Here is a 10,668-nt window from a genome sequence, read left to right on the forward strand (position 1 = left end):
CAGTTAAAAAATCAGATTTATCTTTATTTAAGTAACTGAAATTAAGATGTAATTGAAGTATTGAGACAACCCGTGATAGCCGTTACAGGGAGGTTTCAATGCTGAACTGTTATCTTGATTCTGTTATCAAACTTGATTCCTCTGACAGTGTACAGTCCATCATTAATTTTTTAATGTTTACTTGCACTTGGCGATAGATCAAAACGATGGCCTATTTAGAGGTATTTATAATCAAATTGCCTTTTAAGGAACTGCGTTTTTGTTTTAAAGTGTGAAAACAAGTTGGTAAACACAAAAGGAAAGTTTTTTAATACTTATAGTTTTGATTTGAGTTTTTCCTAAGTCCCTTTGAGCTGAAGTTATTTTACATATTTTACCCTGTTATAATGGATTGATTTCTTCCTTAGTGGTATCTGTTGTGGTCAGATTTATGGATGGCAGTAGATGTTAAAATGTTTTAGACTTTCGTTTTAAAGTAAGCAGTCTAATTTTGAATACCCTTATGAAATCATCAACTTTCACAGATCACAACTTGACTTCATCACTAGCTGTGGTTCTCATTTTAATCCTAACGAATTAGTAGTTTTAATTTTATTTCTACTTGTCTGCAAAGTGATGTAATTTGTTTGTTTTCCATAATTTTGCTTTCCCTTGTCTTGCTGTTTTAGGAGATCTGACTTAATACTGCTAATAAACATAATAGACCAAGGAAGTATGAAGGCTAAAACAGTCAAACTATGAGGGAAATCAGATGCAAAGTTTATTTTCTGAAAATCATTTAGAATGATGGAATTGTACGAATTTTGTGATCAAATTTCAAACATTGGTTTCACTGGAGAATTTGGGATTTTTGTTTGTTCCTTTTTATAAGATAGAAATGTTTACTTGAGTGGATAATGAGTGTACTGATTTTATTTATTCTATGATCTAGATTTTAGTTTATTAAGTCAAAATAGAGATCAATAGGTAGATAATACTGTTTTATTTACAGAATGAATACTAATTATATTTCTGTTTGCTATTAATGCATACACCATGAACATTTAGTTCATCTGCTAGGCCACATGGAGTATAAATAATAAAAAAATAAGAGAAATGAAATCCACTGACTAATTTGTTTCTGTAACTATAAAAGAGGACAACCTTGTCCCAACCTCTGGACTTAACTATCACCATCTGTCCCTCTGACACATGGTGACACATGAAATAAAAAAACGATGATTAAAAGAATGTGGCAGGTGGTCCTTAGATGATCTGACCTGTAGAAGAAGAGTCATCCTTTTGCAATTAGGGACAGGCCATAAAAGTTTGGCACATACACAGACACTTTTGGGCCAAAGCTCCCATATGCAGAGAAACGTTGCTCGATGTGTCCTGACTAATTGTTAACTGTTTATTATTATTTGTTATTTCCAATTTTTACGCAAAACAGTCCTGCTTTTAACACTGTTTTAACCGGGACCACGGTAGCCGAGTGGTTAGCATGAGAGACTCTCACGCCGCGGTCGTGGGTTCGATTCCCACCGTCGCCTCTGGCCCTTTTTTCCCGATAACCCCCAATTTGAACACAAGAATTCGTACTATGGCTAATATGCAAGATCATAAGGCCAATAAATAAAAAAAATAAAAAAAATTTTAAAAAAACTGTTTTTCTTCTCAACCATCGATGCATAAAAATTGGAAATTATTGAAAGGTGCAATTTCATGGCGCCATATAGAGAGCACGTAGGAATGCCATTGGATATGAGAATTGTTCTTGAGTACAACAGCGAGTATGTGGGTCCCCTGTTCCTTGTTTTACTGTATGTAGAGCTGATATTGTTGTGTATCCTAGTGGTGTTGAGTGAATGTATTTATAAGCGTGAATGTATAGTGTGAGAGGGTCGATGGCAGAATATTGAGTACCGCATCAACCCTCAATTAGGCATATAATAGGTGAAAAGGGTTAAAGACTAAATAAGAAAGACTGTAGACAATGTACACGGATAGACCAAATCAGTTAGGCTAGGTAGACCAAAACAATAAAAAAAGACCAAGCTACAAGTGAATCACTCCTCAGACCCCTTGAAGATATATCACAAATGAAAATGATCGTTTTAGAAAATTTGTATAATAAACTTAGCATTAGGCTAGCAGTTCTTCTTTTTAAATCAGTCAAGTAAAGTAATTCCTGTCATATAGGAGAGTTGAAAAAAACATTGGGTGTTATAAATGAGAGGACAGAACCATTTTACAATATATTTTTTTTCATAGTTTGTTAAATTAAAATGCCATGAGCTACATCAAAATTCAAACCCTGAACTATTATTGTAGCAAATATAAGTCTAACACCCTAACCACTTGGTCACCACAGTCATCTTTTTTAATCCATAATTTTTATTTGATTGTTTTATCTTTTCTCAGAGGAGACGTCTCACATTTTTTGACTATAAGGAGAACGCCGACTGTGGAAAAATAGCTGAAGCTGTTGGGGTAAAAACAAGTGTTACAGTATTTGTCATTAGAATTATTGAGAAGAGTTAAAATTTTCTCATTTTAGAAAGCTCGAGTTACTTCATGTGCCAGTGGATACGGTCTCATCATACTCGGTGATTCCTCTGGTAATGTTCATATAGTAAATAAGCCGTTTGAGATACGCACATTCCGAGTGTACAACATTAGTGTGACACTCACTGAGCAGAGTCGAACCTGTCCCTATCTTGTTACAATAGGTGTAAGTACAACACACATTTCTGAACTTTCAAAAATAATGCAATGTCGTTTTTATTTTGATAGGAGGATGGTGGAGGGATCAATCCACTCGTCAAGGTTTGGCATGTTGAAAAACTCGACAAAAACGATGTACCTGTTTGTCTGAAAATTATTAAAGCATCCATTCCAAACCATGCTGTAGTTCCGACTTGCTTAACGATATTTGACAATGTTACAATGATGGCTGTCGGTTTCAATGATGGCTCCATCCTTCTGTACAGAGGTATACAACATTGTTTCAGTTTTCTGTCTACGATTATTAAATTTAAAATGTTTCAGGCGATGTAAAGAGGGAGAGATCAATCAAACAAACAGTTCTTCAAGTGCGTGGCCAAAACCAGGCATCTAGCTTAACAGGCCTTGCTTTGTACCAAAATAAGAAGAGCATCTTACTTTATGCCTCTACGGTTAATTCAACCGAGATGTTTGATGTCTCTCATAAAGACAAGGAAAAACAAGTAAGTATTATGAAAATTTAATATTTAGAAAACATCTTTACCTAAATTTATTAAATACAAATATTTGAATTAGGTCACACTTGATGATAAAGCTGGCTGTTCTTTAAGATGCTCCGTGCTTGCTGAACATGAAGATGAAAACCATTATTTTGTTGCTCGCAAGAAGGTAAAAATTTAATAAAATATTTTTTCTGCAATGTCGGTGACAAAAAAAAAGTTTATGAATAAATATAATTTTGAAATAATAAATTACTGTATACAGGCAGTGTTTTGTTACACGAATGGAAATCTAGGACCTTGCTATGCAGTAGATGGAGAGAAGTTTCTACTGCAGTGGTTTTGTGGTTATCTAGTGATTATCTCAAAAGATTCTCAAACCAATTTAACACTCGGCCAGGCACACCAATCTAGGTACATTCATATAAACAGTTAGTTATTTATACACATATATTGAATTTATTGTATTAAAAAAAAATCCTGAACAAGCTAAACAAAAATTTTATTTACAGAGATGCCGGACAAATTCCGTATTTCATAACCATTCTAGATACGCTGAACAATATAACTGCGTACCACTCTCAACTGTTTGATGTAATGGCAGTAATTGTCGAATGGGGCTCTATTTATGTCCTCTCAACTGATAACAGCCTTTCGATCATAGCTGAAAAAGACTTACAGTCAAAACTCACTCTTCTATTCAAGAAGAACCTTTACGATGTTGCGATAAAGTAATTTTTCCAATCCCGTTGGTTAACCATTTTATACAATATTTGTTGTAATTTTTAAGGGTTGCAAAATACAACCAATATGATTCAGATGGCTTAATGGAGATTTTCAGACAGTATGGTGATTACTTATATAGCAAAGGTGACCATAAAGGAGCTATAGAGCAGTACATTAAAACAATAGGAAAATTAGAACCATCATATGTTATAAGAAAGGTAAATGGTCAACATTGAATAAATCATTTTATAAAAGTAAAACCAATTTAACATTTTCCCCCTAGTACATGGGTTCCCAACAAGTAGAGAATCTTACTACTTATTTACAAGCACTTCATAAGGAAGGCGTTGCAAATGGTGGGCACACAACACTCCTCCTGAATTTCTACACAAAACTCAACAAACCACAACTACTCAAGGAATTCATAATGGTATGGTACTTGTTTTGGTTCCAGAAACTGGTAATCATTTGTTTAATGTTTTTATTTGTTCAGACGAAAGATCGAGATGTGGATTTTGATGTGGAAGTCGCTATCGATGTATGTCGGCATGTCTCGTCAGAGGATGCTCTTCTTTTAGCGGAAAAGCACTCCCGCCATGATTGGTATCTGACGATACAGATCGAAGATCAAAGGAATTATAAAGATGCTCTGAACTACATCGCTAAACTGCCTTTTATGGAGGTGCGTTTATTCTTTTACAATTTAAAATATATTGTCATCGCCAGCCTACCAATTGGGAGAGGGACAACTACAATACCCTCTCCTGCCTGAGGATCGAATGGGGCTCAGCCCTTGGGCCTCAGGTGTGCACAAGACTTGCTTGGAGCTAGAAGGTCGAATTTTATTTTATCCTTATTAAACAGGTCTATTTTATTTTCAAGATTTTAGTTTCTTAATTACTTCCTCTTTTTTATTATTTTATTCCTATTTTTATATTATAGGTATATGTATCTTTGATTAATAATTGGGACAGTTCCGAGTAGGGACAACTCACAATATATTTTCTCCTATTTCTGAACACATGCTGTAAACCTATTTAAATTAATAAAGATCTTTTTTATCACCTTTTTTTGAAGGAGGAATAATGCATTTAGATATTTATTACCAAAGTAAAATAACTCTCATTTGAAATTAAAAAAAACAAACATATTGTGTGAAAAATTAAAAACGTTTAAAACAATAATTAACATTTAAACAACAATTAAAAATAAATGGAAGTCAGAAGCCAGATAAGCAGAAAAGCTCTCGTATATTAAGAGCTCTGTCATTGGGTGGCCCTCGGAGGGGCTGAATAAAAGAGGAGGGATCAGTAGTTGAAAAGGATAGTTTTATTCACTTGAGGAGGGATAATCCTGACCCAACTTAGAATAAGCCATATGCAGTTGATACATGGATGGATTATGTGGCTGCTCGATGCGCCCCACATACTTGAAGAGTGTCATTCTTTGGTTCCAGTGTTAGAGAGAAAATAGGAATGCCACCCAAAATTAGTGAGTTACATTAGTGAGTTGGGCTTCATTTCCGATTTTTGGAGGAAACAGAGCTGTGTAGATATCTCGCTTGTGTTTCTGTTTGTGGATATTGAGAGTGACAGTATTTATGAGCATGAATGTGTAATGTGAGAGGGTCGATAGCAGAATATTGAGTAACCCCATCAATCAGATTATTTATGTAATATGTGAAAATGGTGATAGAGGAATGTTGAGTATTCCACCACCGAATGAATAGTAAATAAGAAAGAATGTATTTAAGAGTGAGAGGGTGAATAGTTCGGATTTAGGAACTGATTGCATTGGAGATGCTGAGAAGCACATTTTGTAAAATGAATAAAATATTCCATCATAAGTTTACTGTTGCTTTTATCAACAAGTATGAGAATAAATTTTCTAATACATTTTTGAAAATCTTTTAATGACTTTTAGTAGTCTTCCATATTAGCCAGAGTGTGAGAGACAAGATTGATGATAAAATTATATGGAGATCGTGAGTTGCGGTCTGATGTGATGTAGGTTTTAGAAAAACATTGTCTTTTTAAAATGCATGGTGAAATTGGGAGAGGGAGTGTTCGGTTTGAAAAATTTGGCAAAGAGGTAGGTTCCGATTGAAATCTTATTAAAATTTCATTGGCAATTGACGCAATCTTTTGCATCTACAAAATGAGTAATAACAATTATGTAGAAATGATGAATGATGGAGTGAGTGTGGTGTTCAATCCTTTTAAAAAAAAAGATAGTTCCTACTCACAGTAAGTTTTTTTGCAATGATCCGGATTTCGAGCCCTTAGCTCATTATCAGGTTGAAGGAGTTCTACATGCTAAGGGCTCGAAATCCGGATCATTGCAAAACATCTTACTGTGAGGAGGAACTATCTTTTTTTTAAAGGATTGAACACCACACTCACTCCACCATTCATCATTTCTAAACATTTTCTTTATCATGCCAATGTTTCGATCTTTATTGAGATCATCTTCAGGGCTCAAATTGTTTGTTTTCCGTGTAGATGTGTCATTCTTGTGAGTCATGTTAAGAGTGCCAGATTGATGATACATATGTATTGAGGGGGGTATCAAAAGGCCAGGGTGGCAGTGGGAATCGAACCTACGACTGTGAGAGTCTGACACACTTCTTGACTAACGCAGTCCTCTTCTAATTAATTTTTCAAACTTCTTTAAAAAATAAATAATAATAATGATGATGCCTTAATGTCAGTTAGTTTGTAAACAACAATTAATTTTCTTTTAGGCAGAAAATATGATGAAGAAATATGGGATAACTTTACTGGAGCATGAACCGAAGGAAACAACAAAACTTTTGATAAGACTCTGCACTGACTACAAGCCTAGTGATGAGCCTTTAGTTGACAATGTAAAATTTGCTTTTTTTTAAAATATATAAATATAAAATAACATGAAAATTGTTGCAGAATTCTTTAAATGGTTACCTCTATAGAGAAATAAACCATTCTTCTCCAGAATCTTTCATACACTATTTTCTCAACAACTCTGAAATGCTAGTGGAATTCCTTGAAAATCTGATTCAGGTAATGAAATAAATTAATAAATAATAAATATTTATATGATAATAAATTTGTCGATCTTTTCCAAACCCTTTGAAATTTTATTGTGTGGTTTTATAGAGTTCTTCACAACTTTCGCCCCAAATCTACACAACACTTTTGGAACACTATTTAGAGGTCTGGTCTGCCCAGAAGGGACATTCGAGAAACGTGTATGACGGGAAGATCATGAGATTGCTCGAGTCGATGGAGCTTGCCAGTGAAAAGCAAGATCTCACCAATGAGAAACTTCAAGCCCTCGTCCTTTGTAAAGCTGCAGATTTCAAATCTGGGCTGCTCTATCTTTATGAACAGAATAAAATGTGTGTCATATTTGGTTTTTCAATTTTTGTTTAATTTAAAATTATACACTGGTTGTAGGTTTAAAGCGATTATGAAGTATCATTTGAACGGGAAAGATTATGATTCACTTGTTGCTTTCTGTAAACGCTTTGAACATCAAGAGCCAAATCTTTGGGTTCAAGCGTTATGGTCAGTTACAACACATGAAAATTTACCGCAAGGAATTCTTTCAACTATTTTAAATGCTATTGGTACATTTAAATATATTTAGTCTTTAATTTTTTTAATATATATTAAAACTTCATATGTTTATTTAAGAAAGAGGAAATTTATTATCAACACTCTTGGTAATCGATGCTCTTAGCCACACACAAAACATACAATTAAAAAATGTTAGGGATTATTTTAAAAAAATACTCGATAATGAAATATCAACACTGACCAAGCAGCAACAAGATGTTGAGAAGTTCCGTAAAGAAATTGGAGAGATTGAAAAGATGATCGAATCCTACAAGACAATGTATGTCTAATTTAATCTAATTATTGAACAAGTTAATTAAATTAGAAATTTTAGGCCGGCCGTTTTTCAAGCTTCTCGGTGTGGGATCTGCAATAAACAGCTGGAGCTGCCAACTGTCCACTTTCTATGTCAACATTCTTTTCACCAACAGTAATTATCTTATTTTTCCAAATCCACATAATCTTTCATGGATTCATTCATATGAGTAATTATTTCTTTAAAAATCCATAAATTGGAGAGAGAAAAATTTAATTAGAATAGAAAGACAGATTTCACCAGCTTGTAATTATTCTATAATCATATCATGCCTCTTTTTTCTTTTTTTTTTTTTTAAGCTGCATTGAAAGTTTTGCTGAACACGAAAATGAATGCCCGGCTTGCTTAGAACGAAACAAGCAAACAGTGAAAGCGATTAAATCTCAGGTTGTCAATATTAACTCATAAGTTTTTGATCTGAAATAAATGTTTTATTTTGAAAAATAGGAAGAAAACACAGATCTCCATGAAATATTCCACAGTCAGTTGGAAAATGCCGAAGATGGTTTTTCTCTCGTTACTGATTACTTAGGTCGAGGGGTTTTCACAAAGCTAAACAATTTCATGGATGCTGAAATGAGTAAGTATTTTTCATGTTTCTAGACAATATCAAAAATAATAAATTGCACTGCTTTGGTCTGTAAGTCACATTTCGGCATTTTGAAATTTTTCGGTGGTGTGTTTGTTATAGGCTTATCACTACAGGAATTTATTTAACATTTCTTTTTTCAGATATGTTAGTACAATTTATCGTAAAAGGTTATAATCAGACGAGCGAACACAGAAGTGAATCCGTTTACGAACCAAAACCAAAAACTTCAAGTAGTGCAAGTTCTCATCCTCAAGGAATGGCATCCATTAGCGCAAATCCGTTTGGCGATTATAGTGATGAAGAAGATTCGCAAACAACAAAGCGTAACGATGACCTTAAGGTTCCATCCAATCCTTTTGGTGATTATGATGGAGATGATGAAACAGAGATAGACGATTATGATAAAAACTTAAATCCATTTATGTAATTTATAAATTTGTATTGTTATTTTGTAGAATTTATTCACCCACCCATCTTTGTAATAGTTTTTAAATTTACTTTTTATAAGTAAAATGTCTATTAAATTGTATAAATTGAATTTAATATATTTATTGGACCTATTTTGTATGATCATAAAACACTTTTTGATATGATCAAATTTGAAAAAAAATAATCAACCTCAAAGGCCTTGAAATTGTTCTGGTGTTTTTTAGTGTTAGTTAAATTTAAGTCATGATGATGATGGTGATGAAGGATACTAGGAAGCGAAGTTTGTGCTCCCCAGGCACTGCAGCCTTCTAGCTTTTTGTGCCTTCCCAGTTCCCTAGTTCAGGAACTCGAATCGACTCAATCCTTCTTCATTAGTCAATTAGGTCGTTGACTGTCACTGGTACAATTTTATTTTTTTAATTTTTATTATTATTAATATTATTATTATTATTATTATTTTTTTTTTTTTGTATCATAGGTTGATAGATTAAAGATACACAATTTCAATAAGTATGAAACTTTGATTACAAAGTGTTTTTCTAGTCATTGGATCTTTGCAATGCATATTGCGATACTGGATGATGAAAGAAGACTATGAAGTGGGGGTTTATGTTTTACAAGCAATGCAGCTTTCTGACTTATTGCACTTCCTAGTTTGTTAGTTCAGTCTGTCGATTCAATCCTTCTTTTAAGGAGTCATTATTACATTCCTTTTCCTGGGTTTCCTTTGTATCCCAGGTTATCTCCATTAAGCGGTTGCATCGCATTCAAAGAGGGTATGGATGTTTCTTTCTCTTCATTGCATAACCTGCAAATGGGATCATTGTTGAATATGCCCATGTTATGTGGATGTTTTTTCAGATGCTACCAACCAGTTAATAGTCCTATCACTCCTCTGAGAAAGGCCTCTCCAATTGCAGCAGTGAGTTTGCCAGTCTTGGTGAGGGTTGTTTTAGCATAAGTTTATGATGTCTAACATCCCTAGAGTTTATCCACTTCTCTTTTTTGTTACTATTCTGTGATGGAGGATTCTGTATTTGTTTTTGTGATCCCATGTATAGGTTCTAGGCCTATATGGTCTTGCAGATCCCCTCTTATCATTGTGCCTGCTTTTTGGTACCCAAAATTCCTTTGTGCCCTCACAAAGATATCATCAGATTTCCACAGGTTTTGGAGATTTTGGTTGTATTCATTGACTAGTTTTGATGTGATTTTTTTTTTACATGATAATGCTTTAATAGCTGCTTGGCTATCCGATCTTGGGATTTTTTGCCAGTGTAACCTCTTTTAAGGTTTTCTAGGGCACAAGCATTGATTTTTTATTGTTTTTAATAATAGTAATAGTATTGACACATTTTTCTTGATATCCCTTGAGTTTAGCTAAGGTTTTAATTGTTCGCAATTATTTTTTATAAGTTTGGGAGTTTGGGTCCATGGGTGAGAAGAATCTACTGGTATTCTGTAGTTGTGTGTTAAAGCACCCTCAAGCATCAGTCTTTACAGCTTTTTTGATGACCCTTAGGGTTATCATTGGAAAGTCAAGATAAAGTTTTAAGTTGGCTTTGCTTAGAGCCTTAAAGAATGCATCATTTATGTCTACCGCAAGTGTTAGACATTTACTTTCTATTCTCTGGCTAACAACCCTCCATTCCCGGCCCAGTATTAATACCTGTGTTTTGGGATTTCATCATCCCAAGAATTGTGGCAATGTCCATAGTGCCCAGAAGGCAGGATCCAAGTTTTTATAATTTCTCTAAAAGGGCCTACTCAGACAGGTAAATAGTAGGTACTGTTTCTATG

The 10,668-nt window shown here is 34.0% G+C and overlaps 1 protein-coding gene across 1 annotated transcript; it reads left to right on the forward strand.

Moving 5' to 3' along the window:
• Positions 1 to 100: 100 nt before the first annotated feature.
• LOC106672705 (vacuolar protein sorting-associated protein 11 homolog) lies at positions 101 to 8,886 on the forward strand. The gene is made up of 20 exons (XM_014404341.2): positions 101 to 221; positions 2,404 to 2,472; positions 2,540 to 2,713; positions 2,776 to 2,974; positions 3,031 to 3,209; positions 3,283 to 3,375; positions 3,472 to 3,620; positions 3,719 to 3,937; positions 3,997 to 4,150; positions 4,216 to 4,362; positions 4,426 to 4,614; positions 6,676 to 6,798; positions 6,857 to 6,973; positions 7,070 to 7,311; positions 7,370 to 7,542; positions 7,610 to 7,811; positions 7,866 to 7,961; positions 8,147 to 8,234; positions 8,295 to 8,427; positions 8,580 to 8,886. Exons 1-20 carry the CDS (start codon positions 207 to 209, stop codon positions 8,864 to 8,866), a joined length of 3,048 nt encoding a protein of 1,015 aa, XP_014259827.1. The 5' UTR covers positions 101 to 206; the 3' UTR covers positions 8,867 to 8,886.
• The last annotated feature ends 1,782 nt before the right edge of the window (positions 8,887 to 10,668 follow it).

This window comes from Cimex lectularius, unplaced genomic scaffold (genome assembly GCF_000648675.2).
Source record: "Cimex lectularius strain Harlan isolate CLEC.00 unplaced genomic scaffold, Clec_2.1 scaffold385, whole genome shotgun sequence".
Classification (NCBI taxonomy): Eukaryota; Metazoa; Arthropoda; class Insecta; order Hemiptera; family Cimicidae; genus Cimex; species Cimex lectularius.

What these genes read in the sequence shown, in the direction of transcription:
- LOC106672705 (XM_014404341.2), top strand. An exon ending in TCCTTGAAAATCTGATTCAG is followed by an intron (nt 6,974 to 7,069) that starts GTAATGAAATAA and finishes GTGGTTTTATAG; the next exon opens with AGTTCTTCACAACTTTCGCC. An exon ending in TGAAAGCGATTAAATCTCAG is followed by an intron (nt 8,235 to 8,294) that starts GTTGTCAATATT and finishes TTTGAAAAATAG; the next exon opens with GAAGAAAACACAGATCTCCA.